Below are 22569 nucleotides of genomic sequence, written 5' to 3'. Positions count from 1 at the left end.
AAGTTCTTATGCAAAGTAAGCTGCCATGGGATAAGAGAGAAGGGGCTCATGGATCGGTAACTGGTTAAAAGATAGGAAACAAAGGGTACATATAAATGTTCAGTTTTCAGAATGGAGAGCGGTAAATGGTGGTGTCCCCCAGGGATCTGTTCTGGGACCAGTCCTATTAAACATTCATAAATGATCTGGAAAAAGGGGCAACAGTAGGGTGGCAAAATTTGCAGATGATACAAAACTAAACAAGATAGTTAAGTCCCAAGCAGTCTGAGAGGAGCTACAAAAGGATCTCTCAAAACTGGGTGACTGGGCCACAAAATGGCAGATGAAATTTAATGTTGATAAATGCAAAGTAATGCACATTGGAAAGCATAATCCCAAATATAAATATAAAATGATGGGGTCTAAATTAGCTGTTTCCGCTCAAAGAGATCTTGGAGTCATTGTGGCTAGTTCTCTGAAAACATCCACTCAGTGTACAGTGGCAGTCAAAGCAAACAGAATGCTGGGAATAATTAAGAAAGGGATAAATACTAGGACAGAAAATATCATATTGCCTCTATATAAATCCATGGTATGCCCACATCTTGAACACTGTGAGGTGTGGTCGCCCCATCTCAAAAAAAGATGTATTGGAGTTGGAAAAGGTTCAGAAAAGGGCAACAAAAATTATTAGGGATGTGGAATGGCTTCCATATAAAAAGAGATTAATAAAACTGGGACTTTTCAGATTGGAAAAGAGACAGCTAAGGAGGATACGATTGAGGTCTGTTAAATCATGATTGGTGTAGAGAAAGTAGATAAGTGTTATTTACTACTTCTCATAACACAAGAACTAGCGGTCACCCGACCCCCAATTTCGAGAACCCCTGCTGTAATCAATCATTTAAATCACTTTCTGTACCAAATGACTGGAGGATAGCTAATTTGATGCCAATTTTTAAAAAGGGCTCCAAAGGTGATCCCGGCAATTACAGGCCGGTAAGCCTGACTTCAGTATTGGGCAAACTGGTTGAAACTATAGTAAAGAACAAAATTGTCAGACACAGTGATGGACATAATTTCTCAACATGAAGAGTCAACATGTTTTTTGTAAAGGGAAAATCATGTCTCACCAATCTACCAAAATTCTTTGAGGGGGTCAACAAACACACTGACAAGGGGGATCCAGTGGATATAGTATACTTAGATTTTCAGAAAGCCTTTGACAAGGTCCCTCACCAAAGGCTCTTAAGCAAAGTAAGAGGGAAGGTGCTCTCATGGATTGATAACTGATAATTGGTAAATAGTGGTGTCCCCCAGGGGTCTGAACTGGGACCAGTCCAAGTCAACATATTCATAAATGATCTGGAAAAAAGGGTAAACAGTGAGGTGGCAAAATTTGCAGATGATACAAAACTACTCAAGATAGTGAAGTCCCAGGCAAACTGCAAAGAACTATAAAAGAATCTCTCAAAACTAGGTGACTGGTCAGCAAAATGGCAGGTGACATTCAGTGTTGATAAATGCAAAGTAATGCACATTGGAAAGCATAATCCCAACTATACATATAAAATGATGGGGTCTGAATTAGCTGTTACCACTCAAGAGATCTTGGAGTCATTCTGGATAGATCTCTGGAAACATCAACTCAATGTACAGTGGCAGTCAAAAAAGCCAACAGCATCATTAAGAAAGGGATATACTGTATAATAAGACAAAATATCATATAGCCTCTTTATAAATCCATGGTTTGCCCACATCTTAAATACTGCATGCAGATGTGGGTGCCCAATCTCAAAAGGGATGTATTGGAATTAGAAAAGGGCAACAAAAATTATTAGGGGTATGGAATGGCTGCTATATGAGGAGATATTAATAAGACGGACTTTTCAGCTTGGAAAAGAGACGACTAAGGGGGGATATGATAGAGGTCTATAAAATCATGATTGGTGTGGAGAAAGTAAATAAGGAAGTGTTGTTTTCTTCTCAGAACGCAAGAACTAGGTGTCACCAAATGAAATTAATAGGCAGCAAGTTTAAAACAAAAGTATTTCTTCACACAACGCACGGTCAACCTGTGGAACTCTTTGCCAGAGGATGTTGTGAAGGCCAAGACTGTAACAGGGTTCAAAAAAGAACTAGATAAATTCATGGAGGATAGGTGGGCAGGGATGGTGTCCCTATGCTCTGTTTGCCAGAAGGTGGGAATGGGCGACAGGGGATGGATCACTTGATGATTCCCTGTTCTGTTCATTACCTCTGGGGCACCTGTCATTGGTCACTGTCAGCAGACAGGGTACTGGGCTAGATGGACCTTTGGTCTGACCCATTAGGGCTGTTCTTATGTTCTTAATAGCTTTCACTTCAATTTCAAGTACATTGAGGCTTCTGCTTTAGCCGTGCTATAATGTTTTGATTTTGCTTGCATGTGTGTGACCAAACCAATGCCTAGTTTACACTTAAAATTTGAGTTGACATAGCTACATCAGTCGGGGGTTTGAAAAATCCGCACCATTGAGTAACCAACCTATGCTGACATAACTCCCAGTTATAGACGCAGCTAGGTCAACAAAATGCTTCTGTAGACCGAACTACCATTACTCAGGGAAGTGGTGTTCCTATACTGACAAGAAAAACCCCTTCCATTGGTATAGGCTGTGTCTGCACTATGAGGTTATGCCAGCATAGCTACAGTGCCTTGGTGTAGACATTTCCCAATTTAAGGGAACCGTGCTAGAATGCGAATCTTCCAACTCATTACTTCCCTGATTCTGCAAAGTTGATCCCTACCTCCAGTTTTGTAACATAGTTCCCTGAAGCAAAACTTTAAAAATTTGGTTTGTGTTGGTGTTACGGGTTTTTTGGGGTTTGTTTTTTCAACTTTGATTTAAAGTAAGTCCTGAAAGTTTGTGTTAACCTTAAAAAATATCAGAAATCCAAGTCTTTTCTTCACTGACTCTTGCTCATGGACTTGTTGGTAGGATCTCAAGATACATATTATGAGCTTTCCGCTTAGTTTAGGATGTAGAGGTGTTGAGTTTTTAACGGCGGTTTCCTGTCTCAAGTGCTCAGTAGGCACTAGAGTTTAAATGAGTGTTAAATTGGAGTTTAAAAATGTCTGTCCCGCTTTCAGTCACTTGGATTTGTCTTCCATGATGACACTTCACTAGTTTTCCAGCCACCATAGACTTGGTATACCTTCTACTTTGTTCTCATTTTCCCATTCTTACTATCACTGGTGCAGCTCTAGCAATATTGAGCGCACTCTCTTGGATGGGGCTACTCTTATTCTTACATCATGTCATTTAGATCTATTCTGAGCAGCAGTCAGAAAAAAGATTGTTTGGGATCTTTAGATTCAAACTTGTATAAATACTAAAGTTCTCTCAAATGCAAACTAAACTGGAGTGGGGGGGTGGGAGGAATTCCTAATCTTTCACTTAGCTATCTTGGGTATTATAAGTGACAATAATAGGTTTAAAGGGAAAAAAAAAATTAGATGTCTGTCTTCCTTTAAATAGAATTGTAACAGTTGCTGTCTTAGTCCTCTTAAATAAGGACACACTTGTCCTTTATCCACATAATATGCATAAGACTCTTCTATCCTCTGTATTTAAAAAAAAAGGTGTATTAGTGAAGGATTTTCTTATTTTTGTCAGTAGGTCTCATCATATCCAGTTACACTCTCTCTCGATAGATACATGCACACGCACACACGAGGGTATCCGTATTAAATCTGTCTGACTGGGCATGTGCCTTGTTGTTGTTGTATCTCACCTCTACATCCCAAGTGCTCTTTGGGGACTAGACAGTCTTCTTCTCCCCTCCTCCCCCCATGAAAGTGATATTTATTGGCTTTGCATCTTGCCCTTCACTCAGCTGAAGTATTTATAGAGTTCTAACTTTTAAGGCATGAAAATTTGCCTAGAATATGAAGTTTTCTGAATTCCATCCCAACCTGATTGGGAATAGTGTGTTTGAGCAATTCTTAAGTCTTACACAAACTCTTTCTTATTAGACCTATTCAGCATGGGCAGCTAAGTGAACAAAAGTGGAGCTGTAGTCAAGACAGTGCTTAGTCCAGTAAAATTGAAAGGGTGCAAGTGAGGCTGAAAGTGATCAGTAGTCAAGACTCTAACTTTGAGCTGTGTGATGTACAGAAATGACCTGGGTAAGGAGAAAAGACTCCAAGGCTAGAGAGACAAGGGGAAAATGTGAATTAAAGTCCACAAGAAATGAAAGATTCTTACCTTCTTAAAGGTAATATAAGGTTGAAGCATATTGTCAGGAAGTTTGTCCATTGCTGTCACACTGGTTGTGTGAATGGACTTAGATAGATAGGGTGACTGTCATTCCAGCCCAGAGAATGGACCCTCAAGGCACATCTTCGCTTGCAGCGCTAAAGCGCTGAACGTGGCTTGTTTAGTTTTTTTTTTAAAAAAAAAAACCCACCTCCACAAGGGGAATAGCTACTAGCGCTGGGAGCACTAGGGCAGTGTCTACACTGGCACTTTACAGCACTGAATCTTGCAGTGCTTGGGGTGTTTTTTCATACCCCTGAGCGAGAAAGTTGCAGCTCTGTAAAGTGCCAGTGTAGACAAGCCCTCAGGGTAAAGGAGTGCAGGAGGAAAATCTAAACTTTTATATAAAAACGTCCTTGTAACTGGAATATTTCTTTGGTTTTTTTTCCTAGCTTTTTCTGACTCTTAAAATGGCCATCTTGATATATCTGTCCAGCACACATCTTCTGACACAGCAGCAAACAAGCTAAAAACCCAAGTAGAAGTAGTTTTCTCAATGCAGCTGTTGAAGCTTTTGAGCTTTAGTTTGTAAACTTACTGTGAAATGCTTCGCTATAGAGCATTGCCATTGCTGTGTGCTGATGTATTTTGCATTCATGTTATCAGGAAATCCCCTCTTCTGGAAAGCAGCTTTTGGTGCTGCTTTATGACCTTTATATGTTGTGGTTTAGGTTGTATGCTTTAACAGAACAATCACTAGTGTGGCAATAAGCTCTCAGGACTTAAATGAAAGGTAGTAACAAGTGCATTTAAATGCAGAAGAGTTAAGGCCTCATTAGAGCAATGTAGATTCCTTAAACAGAATAGTGCTGTCTGGTTTAAAAGTTCTTTGAAGGTTCTTAGGACAACATTGGACTATCTAAATCAATATTTAAGTACCTAAATTGTCTGTTTTTTTTTTCAAAGATGTTGAGCACCCAACAGCTCCCATAAGTTCCTAAATCCTTATTTAGGCTCTAAACTTTAAACATGCTTTTAAAAAAAATCTTGTCCTAAATCTTTCAGGTAGAAAAGGTGCTTTGGATTAAGAAAAGATGGAGTCAGGAGACCTGGCATTTCCTGGCTCTGCTGCAAACTTTCTGTGTTTGAGCAAGTCACTTTCCTATATCTGTTTCCTCATCTGTCTAATAGGAATGCCCACCTGCCTCTTCCTCACAGAGGTGAGGTTGTATCTGTAATTTATGAAGCACTGTGATCTTCTGTAGTATATGACATTGCAAGTGTGAAGTCATGTAGTCATATTGAACAACCACTACCTTCCTCCAGCAAAATTTGAAATCTGTTACTGTTTTCCAATACCGTAGTTTGTCAGTTTATGAAAAGTATGTGACATTAAACCAGATACAATATAATATGTGATAGTGGTTCTTTAAATACTCGCCTCAGGGTCTGTCCCTTTAAGTATGTCAAGCACAGGATGACTCACTCCAAAGACCCAGCCTTGTCTAATTAAAGGCTTGCATTAAAACTGCAGTTTTAAAACCAGAGTATGGTGTATACTTGCACCAGGTGACCTCTCCACCTACAAATGAAAAAGCTGGCAAAGGTATTTAACTTCTAAGCCTGTCACAACTAGCCAGAAGTTTCTGGCATCTTGGTTACTTTAATATCCTAATGCCTGCTCAGACTTCACATTTTAATAGTGTCTCTGGAAAGGACTGACCTTCTTGATCATTTTTTAAATATTCATTCTTAAGCGAGGGACCTTATCAGAGATGTAATTCTGCCCCCTTATCTTTCGTTCTTTTATGACTCAATGTAGTACCTCCTAATCTTGAATATTTTATGTAATTTAAAGTCTCTTGATGCACAAATTCATTTTATGTACTGCAAAATCTAGTTGACTTCCTGTGCTTACCTTTACTGGCAAAGTAGTATAGACCGCTCTCTATTTGAATTGATGGCCAAGTAAGCCCCATTTTGATTGCTTTGTAGTTAAGAATTGGTGGACTGTAACTTACAACTTTGCCCTCTGGTTATGACACTGGATATCTCAACAAGGCATTTCAGTTATAACGCTCTAAGTTTTTCATTTGGCATCAACCAAAAATAGAATTATTCAAGCTTCTGTAAATTTTAGTTTTTGCATCTGAGAGGGTGTTCAGAATTGCAGTTGCCACATGCAAGGGTTGGTATTGTCTTGAATTTGAAAGATAATCTGTTCAGTAAAGGAAATATTATATAGAATTGCAGACTGGAGCATTATTCATAACTTCCTAAACAAGGTGTGCTTATCGAGGGTGGTCTTTGGCAAGAAGGCTTATTCAAATGTGTTAGATTCATCCGTTCATTATGGTTTTACCTTTCCGTCTACTGCTGCTTGCTATGCTCAATAGCTAGTGGGGCCTGTAGAAATGGGAGCTGACTTCATTGTGCAGTTTAAATAAACTTTTCTCAGTTGGCCTGTATGTCCCCATGCACCTATATACAGACTACTCAGGAATAGGAAAAAAAAAATTAAATGCAATATTTTATACCGAAGTTGAGTCTGAGGTTTGTACGGTGATTGCCCAAATGAACAGCATAAAAAATTTGACAATCTTAAACTTTAAAATAGTTTTTAACTGCTACAAATTAGACTGTCCCTGCTTTTTTTTACATGGCTGAATATTAATCTCCATGAGTGTCAAGCTTACTAAACTTCTTTACATACAACTGCATACAGAATTTATAGAAGTCGGTGACTAAAACTTTTATACCAAGTATGTTTGGTTTCAGTAACTGGACTTTAGATTGTAAACTACTATGACTAAGTCTGCCATCTGTGGAAAAACTCTGATCGGTTCATTTTGTTTTTTAGGGGGAATCTGTAAAATATTTCCTGGACAACTTGGATAAACTTGGAGAATCGGTAAGTTTAATTTAGTTGGGAAGTTTAAATCAAGTTAGTCTTGGATATCATAGGGATTTTGTTGATTCAGTTTAAATATGTAACTTATATGTAGTAACTGGGGATTAGTGCTTTCATCTTGTTTTAGTAATTTACATGACCTACAGGTTGACTGGTTAAAACATCTAAACATGGGTGGCTTCAGGTCTGGATCAGTCCATTTTGGTCAACTTCACCATCATAGGATTTTAAAAATCCTAAATTTCATGGTGGTGTAATTCTATTGGTCCTCACCCAAAAAGGAGTTTGGGGGGGGGGAAATGCTATTGTAGGGGGTGTTGCAGTACTGCTACCCTTACTTCTGTGCTGCTGCTGATGGCGTCGCTTCCTTCAGAGCTGGGCAGTAGAGCCGCTGCCAGAAGCAGCGCAGACGTAAGGATGTCATGGTATGGTATGGTACCCTTACTTCTGTGCTGCTGCTGGCCAGGCATCCAGCTCTGAAGGCAGCACCCCACCAGCAGCAACGCAGAAGTAAGGGTGGCGATACCGCGACACCCCTAAAATAATCTGCACACACACACACACCCCTCCCTGTTGTGTCAGGACCCTCAATTTGAGAAACACTGTCTTCCCCGTGAAATCTGTATAGTGCGGGGTAAAAGCACACAAGACCAGATTTCATGATCCATGACATGTTTTTCATTGCTGTGAATTTGGTAGGGCCCTAGGTATAGAGTAGAATAGGGTCATTGTTCTGCAAATTGTTCTGTTTTCTGAGTGGCAAAACACTCAGAAAACAGTATGACAGTGGCCAGGAGAAGTCTGTGGACACAAATTGTAGAATCTAGCAATCACCACTGAACTCTGCAGAATATATGAAGTCAGTAATTTTTCCATAGAAAGCACATGGTGCTGCTGTGTTCTGAAAATGTCTGCGAAAATAGCACTGTTTCCCTATTTGTTGTATTTAATTTGAAAATCAGATGTGCTCTTTTTACAAATAAAAAATATGGCTTTTTCTAACAAGCTCCCACTGGGATCTAAAAGTCAAGCTGGATTTACTGGGTTCACATATCACTTTCAATAAAGATTCTAACATTAGAGAGTATTCTGATGATGCATGAGCCATATTTAAATCCAGCTCAGCTTATTCTAACACTACTAACAGGATTGAGAAGCGGTAAGCTTATGTCCATGCACACCTGGAGCAGATCTGTTAAATAGGGTGGTTTTATTTTTAGTCATTCTTATGACCATAAATGTACATTAAAGAAAAATGTTTACAAAGTGGTTATCTGGATTGTGTATTTTGCTGTCCTGAATTTGCTAGTAACACTGTACATCCATTGATCTGGATGGCTCTGGGACAGTACAGATCTAATTATTGATACTCAAAGATGCCTCTTGCTAGAAAACTTTTTGTGCTTATATGTAAGAAACCTCTAGAACGAGAAATTAAGTGATTGTACAGATCACTGTTACGTTTTGTAATGTGCCTGGCATATAACACAGTTAAAGATTTCGTCCTGTATTAAATTTATATTGTGTCTGTGCTGGAAAACGTTTCAACAGTCCATTTTCCATGGGATTGTATTGCCTCCTATTAATGATAGCCATTGTGGTTGTAATTTTTGCCTCATGGGCTTGTGTGTATATTCAGTTTGTATATTCATGTCCAGCAGTCTTGTATTGCAGAACTTATGCATGAAAATTGGCCTTACAATGGGAAGCTAACATCAAACCTAACTGCGGAGACACTGCATCTCTGTTATATTCCCAGCCATAGGTGCCAACTCCAGGGGTGCTCTGGTGCTGGAGCGCACACACCCCGAGGGGGAAAAAAGGGTGCTCAGCATCCACCAGCCACAGCTGTTCGGCAGCGGCACTGATCAGCTGTTTGGCATCTCGGGAGGAGGCTTGCAGGAGGGCGGAGAGCTGTGGGCAGGCTCGGAACTCTGGGAGGGGGCGGACTGGGGGCAGGAAGAGGCAGAGTGAGGGTGGGGCATTGGGGGAAGGGGTAGAGTGAGGGTGGGCCTTGGTGCAGCACCCACAGGGAAAAATAAAGTCAGCACCTATATTCTCAACAAATGCTTTGAAGCCTAATAATACCCAATACTTAGAACATAAGAATGGCCCTACTGGGTCAGAATGATGGTTCATCTAGTCCAGTATCCTGTCTTCCAGTAGTGGCCGGTGTCAGGTGCTTTGGGAGGAGTGGGGGGTTTGAACAGAATGGAATGAACAGAACAGGCAATCACTGAGTGATCCATCCCCTGTGTGCTCCCAGGCCCTGACAGTCAGAGGCTAGGGACACCCAGAGCATTGGGTTACATCCCTGACCATCTTGACTAATGGCCATCGATGGTCCTGTCCTCCATGAACTTATCTAATTCTTTTTTGAACCCTGTGATAGTTTTAGCCTTCACAACATCCCCTGGCAACAAGTTCCACCAGTTGACTTTGCACTGTATGAAGAAGTATTTCCTTTTTGTTTGTTTTTAAATCTGCTGCCTGTTAATTTCATTGGGTGACCCCAGGTTCTTGTGTTGTGATTAAGTAAATAACATTTCCCTGTTCACTTCCTCCACACCGTTCAAGATTTTATAGACCTCTATCATTTCCCCTTCTTTAGTCCTCTCTCTCTGAAGCTGAACCAGTCCCAGTCTTTTTAATTTCTCCTCATACAGAAGCTGTTCCATACCTCAGTCATTTTTGTTGCCTTTCTCTGTATCTTTTACAACTCTAATATATCTTTTTTCAGATGGGGTGGCCAGAACAGCATGCACCTAATTCTTTATTTTCTTTTTTTGCAGTGATTTTGATTGAGGAGAATCTAAGCTATCATCTAAACTTAAACTATATGTAGAACCAAAACAAAACCTTTCCTAACTTGATTATCAGGTTAGATCTCACATAACACTTACGGAGTCTCATTTAGAAGTTTCAACATCAGTGCTGTTTGCCTTTTGCCTTATGGCATCTGTCTGAAGCAATAACAGGAGTACGGATTGTCTCTAGTAGCCACCCAGATGGCGCTTTTAACTTTCTGTCCAGATTTTTCACACCCATTGTTATGCCTGTCCACGCATTAAATTTAAAACAGTCACTTTGGAGCCTGCTTCTGTTTTGCAGCCACCTTAAAGTTCTTAATCAGAACTATGAAAAGGAATTATAGCAATATCGGAAATTCCAGTTAACTATGCCTGAAAGAGTTTCTAGCTATAAATACAATAATGACTGCATTTCTTTAGCAATTGCATTTTGAAGCAAAATGATTTTAGTCACTTATTAAAATGGTGAGTTTTAAAGATTGACTTTTAAAGTTGGATAATCGTATTTAATCTAATTGTAAATCACAAACATTAAGATGTGTAGTTTTCTTCAAAATCATCTTTTAACAGAAATGACTAGATATTTTCAGGCAAACGCTAGGTAATTTTGTTACGAAAGTGTAAATATAGCTTTGGGTAAAGCTCTCTTGGTTTATTCCTTCTCATTTGTATGATTAGAGCACAGCTTTTTGCTGGCGGTTAAAGATTATTGTTGTGCTTTGGAACTGTAGCAGTTTATGGGTAGAAGCACTCCCTGTTCCTGTCTCATGCAAACAGACTGATTTGAAATTACATTGGTAATGAACAGACAGGACTATGGTCTTTTCTCCTTTAACATAAGGAAGCTAGAGAGATCAGCATGTCTAAAACCTACTCGTTCAGATTGCTTGACCAAGTCAACAGAATAAGGAAATCGGTTCATTTACATATATGATTATAACATATATATGTTTATTTCAAAGCTGAATTGTAAATTTCTCTATTTTTCCATATCTTTTTCTCACTATTGGTCAAGTAAATATTAATTGTAAACATTTTATATAGGACCTTAGCTTTGCACGGCATGTTAGATTACAGCTATGTCAGCACCACAGGAGAGGTAGGAGTCCCCTGCTCCTGTACACACACACGTAGCAGCTTGATGAGAACTAGTGCAAGTATAAATAGCAGTGTAGTCAGGTAGCAACGGCAGCAGAGGCACAGCCAAGATGGGCAGGTACATACTTGGCACAGCTCAGTCGTGTCTCTGCTTCCTGTGTTACCCCAGCTATACTGCTATTTGCACTCATTCTAGCTCTCATTGATCTGTCGCGAACATGTACATGGGCAGGGGAATCCTATTCCTACCTCAGCGTGGACATATCCTCGGAGACCTGGTCTCTGCCTTGAACGGATTCCAATCCAGATTAGGCAGACAAAGTGAGTCACACTAGCAAGTGACACGTTCTGATATTTCTAAGTAGGTTGGGAGAGCAGACAGTGCAGGAGTGGAAGTAGAGGGTGGAAAATAAGGCCAAAGTGGTGGGTTTTGAGGAGGCATTTGGAGGAGTTGAAGATGCTTGGCTCCTTGGAATAGTAACATCCTCATTCCTACCTTGCTTGTTTTGTCTGTAAGGAGAAAAGGAAATGGCAAAGCTGAAAAAGGGGGTGGAGTCCTAGGGACAAGGTTGAGAGTGACAAGAAAGTGAGATGCAGACTGATGGACATGGGATGTTTCAGGGAGGCCAGTGATGGAGATGTCATTTGTACTGGCTATAAGAACAATAGCATGATCCAGAACGTTGGCAGTGAGGATTGAAAGGAGGGGATGACTTAAGAAATTATACAGGAGCAAGAAGGCCTCAAGTCTAAATATGAAATAGAAAGGAAGGAATTGGTGCCCTGTGGTTGCACGTATGACAGGGAAGAGTGGATCAGACTGTGGGGATGGAGAAATGAATTGGAACGAGGTGAAATTCAGTTTTTTTCCATGCTTAGGCATTGGGAAACTTATGAGGAGATGGGAATTGATGGGAATCTTATCAGTCAGTGGTGCCTTCAACTGTGCACAGACTGCTTGACATTCACAATGCCCTTTACAGACTGTGTACAGTTACTTCACATTTGGCTACATTTAATTAAAATGTGGTGGCTTTTATGTGCCAGTAACAGTAAACGGTCTTTAAGAGGGGAAGTGAAACACTTTTTCATTGAAATTTAAGCCGAACGTTAATGCCCAGTTGTGAGCTTAACCCAGGTGTCCTGGTCACTGATGGTGCTCTTGCAGGCATGTGTATCTTGGGAGCTCTAATAGGAGGTCAGGGTCTTGCATTTTATCTGCTGGAAAGGAATTGTAGAAATATGCTTTGTGCCCTGTTTTGTGTATTTGAAATGTGTTTAAAAAGTTTGCTTGTCTTTTACCTTTAGAAATATCAGGAATGTCTGGTCCCTGGCTTTGATGGAGGACCTCTTTGAGAGGGAGTTGATCTCAGGAATGTGTTTGATCTTTTGCTCCTTTACAGAAAGGGTGGTGGTGGTCACTCTGCAGCATGGACAGCCACTCTCCCAAATGTTCATTAGGCACCGCAGTTAAGTGTGTGTGTTTAAAAAAAAATAAAAAAAAAGTGCAGCACTTTAAAATCTAACTCAATCCTTGCTCAGTTTCTTAGTTTTCAGCCTCTGTGATGTTATTTCTCAGATTTTCCCATGTTAGTCTTTTCCTGGCAGACAAGACCTGAATTTAATGTAGTAAAGCAAGCAGGAAAACTTATTAACCTTTCAGCCTGCTTTTATCCATGAGAAAGAGGCAAAGAAGGGCAAAAGCCCAGCTTTTTTTTCCATGGGTCACTTTTAAGACAGTAGGTGAAGTTCTAAAGTCTTCGGCTTTCCTTCTGAGAAACTAGGTGGCAACATCATGAGTGTACGTCAGTAGCCTAAAGATGAGAGCAAAGAGGGGAGCCTTGTGGTGGCTCAGAAAGTTTCTTGGTAACTGTTTTTTATCAGAATCACCCAAACATCTCAGTTGTGGCCAGCTTGAAATAAAAGAATCAGGAGTTTAGACAAAACGGTTGCTGTTCCCTCATTAGTTTCACTTTCTGGTTTTCATGCATTAAAACAAAGTGCTCCTTAAAATCTTGCTTTTGTTTTAAATTCAGCTTAAACCCTTTTAAAAATTCATTTTAACAGATGTCTATTAAAATAGAATCCCATAATTCCCTGTCTGTAAAAGCTTGCAGTGATATTAATATTGTCTTGTTAATTGTTTTTAAACAGTTTGTCTGAAATTTTATAACAATCCCTGATTGAAACGAATTAAACATTCAGGTTTTGTATAGCTTTAATTTAAAGCAAAACAGGCATATTTAGGCATTTCAAAATCCAAACTGTCCTACTGTTAAATTCTAGTTTTGTTTGTTTAACTTTGTTTTTATTTAGGGTTTTTTTTCTAACCCAGTAGAAGTTGGTTGAATCAGTTCTCTTGACCTTACTTCAAAAGTGTTCCCAAGGCCTCATGTTGAGCCGGGAGCCCTTCATTGACTGGGATTATCAGGAAAAGATCTCTGAATAGATTTTTAAGTGAAGAGAGACTTGATTTTAAACTTCTATGTTTGAAACCTAGAGCTTGTTTTCTAAAACTGCCATGAATACCAAAGCATGACATGTCTGAACAGTGAAGTATAACAAAGAATTTATATATACCTGGAGAACAAATCTGTGAACATAAAATTTAGCAAACTGGCTGCTCAGAGGTAAATGCACAAATCAGCAAAATTACTCCTGTGAAAATGGAGAAGCCAAAAATGCATTAGCTTTCTTTAGGGATCAGATCCCACAACTTTGGTCTCTTGGATTCATCTGTTTAAATTCCTACACTTCGGAGAAACAACTCTTAACTTGTACGGAGTATTTCCATTCCATGGGATGTAGCTACTCATAATGGAACGCCTAGAAACTCTCATGTTGCCTGTTTCCCATGAGAGAGAAAGACAGTAAGGTTGCTGTGCAGGCATTAAGGAGTTCCTTGTGTTTCCGGCTTCTTTGTGATGGCATCTATGGATTCAATAAAAACTTAGGTAGTCTTAATACCTTGTCAGACAGTGGTTCTGTTCTTTAATTATTAATCATGATCAGCTGAGCAATATGCCAAAGAGGGGAAAGCTAGTGAGTGAGTGCTTACTGTTTGTTAGAATTGGTAGAATCGTTCTAATGCAGCCCTCTGGGGTAGAGGGTGAGCCAACAAATGCACATTGTATAACAGATGGGGGAAGGAGACTTCTTACAAAAGAATCTGTAGTGAGGGAATAAAAGAAGCTGGTGGCATGAGGAGCGGATAATGCTTCTTCCAATATTGTTTACCAAGGTCACTTGATATGTAGCAAAGGGAAAGTTTCAGTTCTCTAAAGCAGTGTTTCTCAACCTTTTTGATACCAAGGACCAGCTTGCTGCTGCCTTAAACTGTATCGGGGAGATCTCAGGGACTGATGCCAGTCCATGGACTGGTCATTGAGAAACACTGCTCTAGAGGGATTCTCATTTTAGGATTGGGTGTGTTAATCCCAGTTTTAGAGACTGAGAACTTTTAAAAATGGAATAGTACATGAAGACTCTTCAAAAATAAATTTCCTTCCAACTTTTCTGGGTCAGAAGTCTGCTAAAGTCACTATGCTCATTATTGTTCCCTAACCAGCAAACTTTGCTTTATTTTTTTAGGATTATCTTCCATCGCAGCAAGATATTCTGCTGGCACGAAGACCCACGAAAGGGATTCACGAGTACGACTTCGAAATTAAAAATGTTCCCTTCAAGATGGTTGATGTAGGTGGCCAAAGATCAGAAAGGAAACGTTGGTTCGAGTGCTTCGACAGTGTCACATCGATACTTTTCCTGGTCTCCTCAAGTGAATTTGACCAGGTGCTCATGGAGGATCGGCTAACAAATCGCCTTACAGAATCACTGAACATTTTTGAAACAATAGTCAACAACCGGGTTTTCAGCAATGTCTCCATCATTCTATTTCTAAATAAGACAGACTTGCTTGAGGAAAAAGTACAAAAAGTGAGCATCAAAAACTATTTCCCAGAGTTCGAAGGGGATCCCCACTGCTTAATAGACGTCCAAAAATTCCTGGTGGATTGTTTTCGTACCAAACGCCGGGACCAACAGCAGAAGCCCCTATACCACCACTTCACCACTGCTATTAACACAGAAAACATCCGGCTGGTTTTCCGTGACGTCAAGGATACCATCCTTCATGACAACCTCAAGCAGCTTATGCTACAGTGATGTGCAAAAAGACATTTTTATTTGAATACCTTTTGTGTTTTTAAAATTGTGGTTTACAACGGGAGTAGAAAAATCCAGGTCCTGTCAGACTTCTTGATGTGTGGCTGAAAGCTGCTGCTGAACACATTATTGCCAATTTCTGCTGAAATTGAGGCTTTAATTTCTTCCACTGTAGCTTTGAGTTGACTCAGTTATAATTTTATAGCAAACCTAAGTCCAAATAACCTGTAAAGTGACTAAACTTGACCTCCAGTGCTTTTATGTTGCAAAAAGTATATCTAGAAAACACAGTCCACCGTCAAAGTTCCAAGTCCAGACTTGTGTACATTCATCAGAATTACATTAGACTTGTAGTGATTTTTGAAAACTGTTCCTTTTCACCTCCTCCTTAATTCTATAATGAAGACTGTGATAATATAGCTGACTTTGGTTTCTCAGGTCCTTCATTGGTTAGATATTCCATAAATTTCTTGTTGGAGTCATTTAGAAGCTAGGATACTTGACAATAATGCCTTTCCTACCTTAAATATAAAGTTTTGCATGGGTTTTTGGGTAGGGTATGCTTTAGGTCAGGGAATACAAAAAAGTTGGGAACTGTCAGCATTAATACCTTCTGCCAGAATTGTCTAAAGACTAAGATGATCAAGAACTAGTAAATGGCACAGTTCACTCTAAACTTCATTTTCTATTGCATATTTTAAGTATTCTGCTTCTTAGAGCTATAACAAAGCACAGAGCACTGTGATCTGAAATTTTGATGTGGGAAGGAGAAGCAAACTTAGCTTTAGAATTTGTCACTGTGCTGAATAGCTTACATCTAGGTACCTTGCCCCAGAGTTTAGGCCGATTTGAAGTGCTTTTGTATCTTTTCACCATAACTTTACAGTGTGCCTAGTCCTACATCAACAAGCATTCACTAATGCACAGAAGTATTCGCAAACATAAGTGCCTCCTGTCTTCTTTCCTTCTGCAGTGGCCTTATATGAAGACAAATTCCCCAGTGTGTGGCCTTATGCAGATAATGGGTAAATAGGCCAAACACCACTAGGCCAAAAGTCTATACAGAAAGATGAGCATAACATGTCACAATAGTAAATGCTAAAGTCTGCAGACTTCAGAGAGTCTGTCAGAATCAGGTCTAGAAATCCCTAGAACTATAAGAATGGCCATACTTGGTCAGACCAATTGTCCATCTAGCCCAGTATCCAGTCTTTTGACAGTGGCCAGTACCAGATCTTCATAGGGAATGAACAGAGAAGGGCAATTTATTGAGCGATTTATCCGCTGTTGTCCAGTCCCAGCTTCTGGGAGTGAGGGGTTTAGAAACATCCCTGACCATCTTGGCTAATAGCCATTGCTGGACCTATACTCCAGGAACTTACCCAATTCTTTTTTTAATGCAGTTATACTTTTGGCCTTTACAACATTCACTGGCAACAACTTCTATAGGTTGACTGGGTTGTGTGAAGAAGTACTTCCTTATGTTTGTTTAAAACCTGCTGCCTGTAATTTCATTGGGTGACGCCTGGTTCTTGTGTTATGTAAATAACACTTCCCTGTTCGCTTTCTCCACCTCCTTCATGATTTTACAGAGCTCTCTCATTTCCCACCCCCACCCCGTTTAGTTGTCTCTTTTTGAAGCTGAGCAGTCTGTCTTTTTAATCTCTCCTCATATGGAAGCTGTTCCATACCCTAGTCATTTTTTTTGCCCTTCTCTGTACTTTTTCCAATTCTAATCTTTTTGGAGATGAGACTACCAGAATGAACATCCTATTCAAGGTGTGGTCATACCATGGATTTATGTAGTGGCATTATGATATTTTCTGTCTTATCTGTCCCTTTCCTACTGGTTTGACTACCACTGCATATTGAGCTGATGTTTTCAGAAGACTATCCACAGCGACTCCCAAGATCTTTCATGCGTGGTAACAGTTAATGTAGACCCTCTCATTTATGTGTATATTTGTCATTGTTTTCCAGTGTCCATTACGTTGCGTCTGCAATTTTGTTGCACAGTCACCCAGTTTTGAGATCCCTTTATAACTCTTAGTTAAATCCAAAGCTGACTGCTGTCTTGAGTAATTTTGTATCATATGCAGACTGTCACCTCTGTTTACCCCTTTTTCTAGATTACTTGTGAATATATTGAACAGCATAGGTCCTAGCACAGATCCTTGAGGGACCCTATTTACCTCTCTCCACTCTGAAAACTGACCATTTATTCCTACCCTTTGTTTCCTGATCCACGAGAGGAGCGTCCATCTTAGCCCAAAGTATGACTGCTTACTTTGCTTAAGAGCCTTTGGTGTGGGAACTTGTCAAAGACTCTGAAAGTCCAAGTATACTATATCTACTTAATCACCCTTGTCCATATGTTTGACCTCCTCAAAGAATTCTGTTAGATTGGTGAAGCATGATTTCCCTTTACAAAAACAGTGACTCTTCCCCAACATATGTTATCCATGCATTTGATAATTCTGTTCTTTACTGTAGTTTCAATCAGTTTGCCTGGTACTGAAGTTAAGCTGGCAGGCCTGTAATTGCCAGGAGCGCTTATGGAGCCTTTTTAAAAAAAAAAAAAAAAAAAAATTGGCATTACATGAACTATCTGCCAGTCATATGATACAAAGGCCGATTTAAGCCGTTGGTTATGTACCACAGTTAGTGGTTCTGCTATTTCATATTTGAGTTCATTCAGAACTCTTGGGGAAATACCATCTGGTCCTGGTGACTTATTACTGTTTAGTTTATCAGTTTGTTCCAAAGCCGCCTCTAATGACCCCTCAATCTCTGACACTTGCACAGATTTGTCACCTGAAAAGAATGGCTCAGGTGTGGAAATCTCTCCTATCCTCTGCAGTGAATACCAATGCAAAGAATTCATTTAGTTTCTCTGCAACAGCTTTGTCTTCCTTGAATGTGCTCTTAGCATCTCAGTTGTCCAGTGGCCCCTCCTGATTGTTTGGCAGGCTTCCTGCTTCTGATGTACTGAAAAAATTTTTGCTGTTAGTTTGTGTCTTTTGGTAGGCTCTTCAAATTCTTTTTTGGCCTGCCTAGTTATACTTGTACACTAGCCTTGCCAAAGTTTGGGTTCCTTTCTATTGTCCTCAGTAGGATTTGACTTCCTATTTTTAAAGGGTGCCTATTTGTCTAACTGCCTCCTATTCTGCTTCTCCATGGTGGCATTTTTTAAGCCTCAAACTATTTTCCTTATTGTCAGAATACTTGAGCCAAACGTGCTACATAGGGTTTTCTACAGGTGCCATTTGTCACCAGTTGTATTCTGCCCAAAGTGCCATTACAACTAACTCTTGTGGGGTTTCACTTTGGCTGTGGGGCAAAATATACTTTTGGCTGAAACTTTGTATGCCGAAGAGCACTTACTAAATAAAATTAAGCTTGGCCAATTGGTGTGTTAAAGAAATAAGTCCAGGTCACTACTGCACAAATCAGATAGTTCTGTTTGCCCCTCCAGTGTTCTGTTTTGCTACTTGCCCCATAAAACAAGCTAATTCTTGTGGTAGGAGAGCAATTTCTTAAGATGGGTTTTATCATAGATGCACTGCATGTGTGGCAAGTGGTTTGACATAAGGTTCTAATGGCTTAAAACCGTCTGCATTGAAGATGGGATCATTTTGGTAGGAGACAGGGAAGCTTGGGCTTTATTCCCAACTCTGCCTCTGACTTCCTGTGACTAAGTCATTTAAGCTTCTCTGTACCTCATTCATCAGTAAAATGGGAATAGTGTTTACCCACCACTGCAAAGTGCTTAGAAATCTGTAGATGCAGTGCTATAGAAATGGAAAATACTCTTAATTATGCCAATGATTTCTATCAGTCTAAACAAAAATTCACTTATAAAAAAATTGAAACATTGAAATTTGAAATTTCACATTGCAGGAAATGTTCATTAAAATTGATGCCCATGCAGGAATAGCACCTGTGTCTCAGTGGTGTCAGGCACCCACAAGTCCAGCTGAAGTCAGTGGGAGGTGAATGTTAAGAATCAAGCCCTTGGACTTCACTTTATCAAGTAAATGTTTCTGAAGGGTCCCTAACAATGAGTAAAACTGCTTTTCAGAATGCTTCCATACACCTTGGACTAATCCAAAATACATGCTACTTGGTTTTGGTTGGGTGTCACGTATGTTCTTCCCAGAAAGGTCTTGTTTTCTTAACTGGAGTTCTAGCCACCCCTTTCCTTGGATCACTCAGCCTTAAACTTTGACATCAAGACAGGGTAGGAAATTCAGTGTGTGAAACTTCTCTCCATCTGAAACTTACACTGACTAATTCCATCTAAGACAATTATATTGAAGTAAATCATTTGCTGGTATTCTCTCCTTCTCCCTATTCTCTCTCACATGTTTTTGCCCCCCAAAGTCTAACCTTGAAACATTGTAAATTTGTTCCTATGTGACAGACTGGCTCAAAACTACACTGTGGCCATTTCCATCACACTGAAAGAAAGCACCGTTTAGGCGGCTTTATTTCTTTTGGGATTTGTTACTGGATGCATTTTTTTGTGTGGAAATGTATAATTTGGATGCAAGGTGTAGTAATGTAATATTGCAGAACAGAGACTGTCCATATACGTACTGAAGCAGAAGCAAAAGCAAATGTGTGATCAAAAGCTAATAAAAGTGAAGACTGTACCATACTTACTGGTTTACACTCAAAGTCAGGGCTTAAATTTCCAGTGGAGGTGGAATGCAGAAAAAATCCGGAGGCTTTTTTGTATTTAAAAAAAAGCTACTTTTAATGGGGCTAATTTTCCAAGGATCATTGGCTAGACACTGCCGCACTGACTGATCAGTAACTGCATTGAGCTATGATTTCTATATACCACTATCTTGTACAGTCTGTACTTGAAGGTGAAAATGGCATTTAGCAAACGTTCCTTGCTGCATTGTTTAAATTTGATTTGGTACCTGAAAATAAATGGTGGCTGTTCACCAGGTCTTGAAAAAATCCACTTACCAATGGAGTAGGTCCCCACATTCCTCAGGTGGAGTAAGCCATCAGCCCCTGCAGAATGTAATCTCTCATTCTAAAAAATAAATGCTGGTCCCTAGAGAGGAGTCCCCCTCTCATCTTTCCAGAGAGGCCTCTGGCTAATGAGTGTCTGGTAAAAGGGTTTTTAATCCTGCCATCCAGGATTCTAGCAAACCTAAAATGCTTTGAGCATGTCTGTAGTATTGCCTGACTCTTGGCTAATACTGAGTCAGTATTTTGAACTCCTCATAACTTCAGCAGAAACTTTGGAACTAACGGGCTTTTATTCCATCCTGCTGTTAATGTATGTAAAACTCAGACAAACACACACACACCTGATAGTTCTGAACACAGCACTGTTTGGGGTAGGGCCCTCTGAGTTTATAAGCAAGTTGCCACTTGAAGACTGCGATAGTTGTGCACCCCTTTAGCTTTCCTGCTGGTTGCCAAGCTGGTCAAGAATCTCTAGGCATTTATCTTTAAAGATGGTTGCAGAAGTTGTTTTCCAACAGCAACATTTCCTGTTTCAGAATAATCCGTGTTTCATGCTCAATTAGTCACAAGATGACTTTTTAGGTCTTTCTGTATTTGATGGTACCATGATGTAGATGAATCTAAGATAGGGGTTTTTTAAATTACAAAGCATCGCAATACAGTGCCATTTGCAATTTCTTTGCCTTGAACTTGAAAACAAATAATTGAATTGCAGAATATTTAAAACTGCTTTCCTGCGCTTTCAATAGCAGTGAGAGTTTACCTTCCATGAAGCCTTATGAAAAATATTTTGTAACAACCTCATAGATTCTTTAACAATCAAGATTTGTATTAGCTTTGTATAAATGTTTGTGGCTTACAGTTTTTATATGTGTATCTTTTATAACTTTCCTGGGGCTAACAGCATCTTTATATTGTACATTGCTCCCCTTGCTTTAGTTCAGAATTGGCAATAAATTATTTCTAAAGAAGGTCTTAAAGAGAAAAAGCATCACTTGCTTTTATAAAATGGTTAAATTACTAATAGTTTAAAGCCTCTTACATTCAGTTGTACATTGCTCTGTACATACTCTGCAAGTGTTGCCTTTCAGCTATTAATATTTTGCCTTGTGTTTAAAAAAAATTACTGACGATAAATAAACATATACAGCCTCATTTGGGTGCTATGAATTTACTTTACCTTCAGTAGTTAATCATGTATAGCTGAGGGGGTTTGTTTAAGGCTTAAGAACAGCAAAGTTTGAATCTGCCCCTAATTTAAAATATTCACTAATGTATTTTGATTTCAAACTTTTGTAGCAAGGACATCGTAATGATTTCTGGTCTTGCACAAACTCTGTGCTGAAGGGCATCCTTCCAAAACTCTAGGTGCCCTTGACATCCTTTCAGCATAGGAGATACAATGTAAAACCTGAACAAAGCAACAGCGCTTTGTCCTCACTATCGCACAGCATTTGATCACCAGTCCTGTGACCAGAATTTAAAAACCCTTAAGATGTTGGGTCATCTGAATGGCATTTCTGTGCTTTTTATGGGGTTAAATGGCAAAACCTTGTATAAATTAATTAGCTTATTCACAATATAGCTGCAGGGATTTGTAGCCTTCCTATTGTTGCATCATAGAATACAGCAGTGTCAATTTTTGCCATAGTATTTTGTGTAGCTACAATACTAAACTGTTAGGAGGATAGTGCTGATCCCTTCTCCATCAGTTATGGACCTGTGCCTGGGATGGCTCCTGGGGTGCTGAAGTCCCACTGAATGCAATGGGAGTGAAGCATGTTGCAGGACCTGGCTTTTTGACACTTGTTTGAAATGTCAAAAATATAGTCATCTGATTAAATGTATGATAGCTGCCATCTGCACAGAATTTTCTGCTTTGTCGCTCTTAACTTCAGTGTCAACACCATCACACCACACTAATCTTCCTACAAAGGAATGGGGGCAGGGGCGGCTGCGTTCCATTCCCCCCTCCCACTTCCTTGCAAAGAACATTGTCTTCCTCACTTAAAAAAAGTGTGCCATCTTACCAGTTGACTCTGAAAACTCATACTTGACCTTATGGAAATTAGGAGATAAAAGATCTAGTGCAAGATCACTAGAAAAGAAGTTTTTCCCCTGCTTTGCAATAAGGTTTGATCAGGCTCATCAAGTGTTACAGTAACTTAGCTGCTCCTATAGAACTGTTCCTTAAAAATGGTATGTCACATCATTGCTTTCACTTTGCCACTTACCTTCACACTGAAGAAATGCCTGCACTTGAGTGACTCATCAGTACTTGCTGTATTGCTGTGACTGATACCTATGTAATAGGGTTTCTCTGTTTTGAACTTTATATAATCTCCTTTACTTCCTCCCTCTTGTGTCTAAAATATAG

The 22569-nt window shown here is 39.6% G+C and overlaps 1 protein-coding gene across 1 annotated transcript in view; it reads left to right on the top strand.

Moving 5' to 3' along the window:
- GNA13 (G protein subunit alpha 13) overlaps positions 1 to 21347 on the top strand; it is a 43882-nt gene extending 22535 nt beyond the window's left edge. Inside the window, exons 3-4 of the mRNA XM_077832994.1 lie at positions 7081 to 7131; positions 14631 to 21347. Coding sequence (XP_077689120.1) covers positions 7081 to 7131; positions 14631 to 15203 — 624 coding nt within the window. The 3' untranslated portion in view covers positions 15204 to 21347. The remainder of the gene's footprint in view (positions 1 to 7080; positions 7132 to 14630) is intronic.
- Positions 21348 to 22569: the final 1222 nt, after the last annotated feature.

The sequence above is a fragment of the Eretmochelys imbricata genome, chromosome 14 (assembly GCF_965152235.1).
Source record: "Eretmochelys imbricata isolate rEreImb1 chromosome 14, rEreImb1.hap1, whole genome shotgun sequence".
NCBI lineage: Eukaryota > Metazoa > Chordata > Testudines > Cheloniidae > Eretmochelys > Eretmochelys imbricata.
The sequence above is the reverse complement of the archived record's forward strand: the minus strand, read 5'-3'. Positions and strand labels throughout refer to the sequence as shown.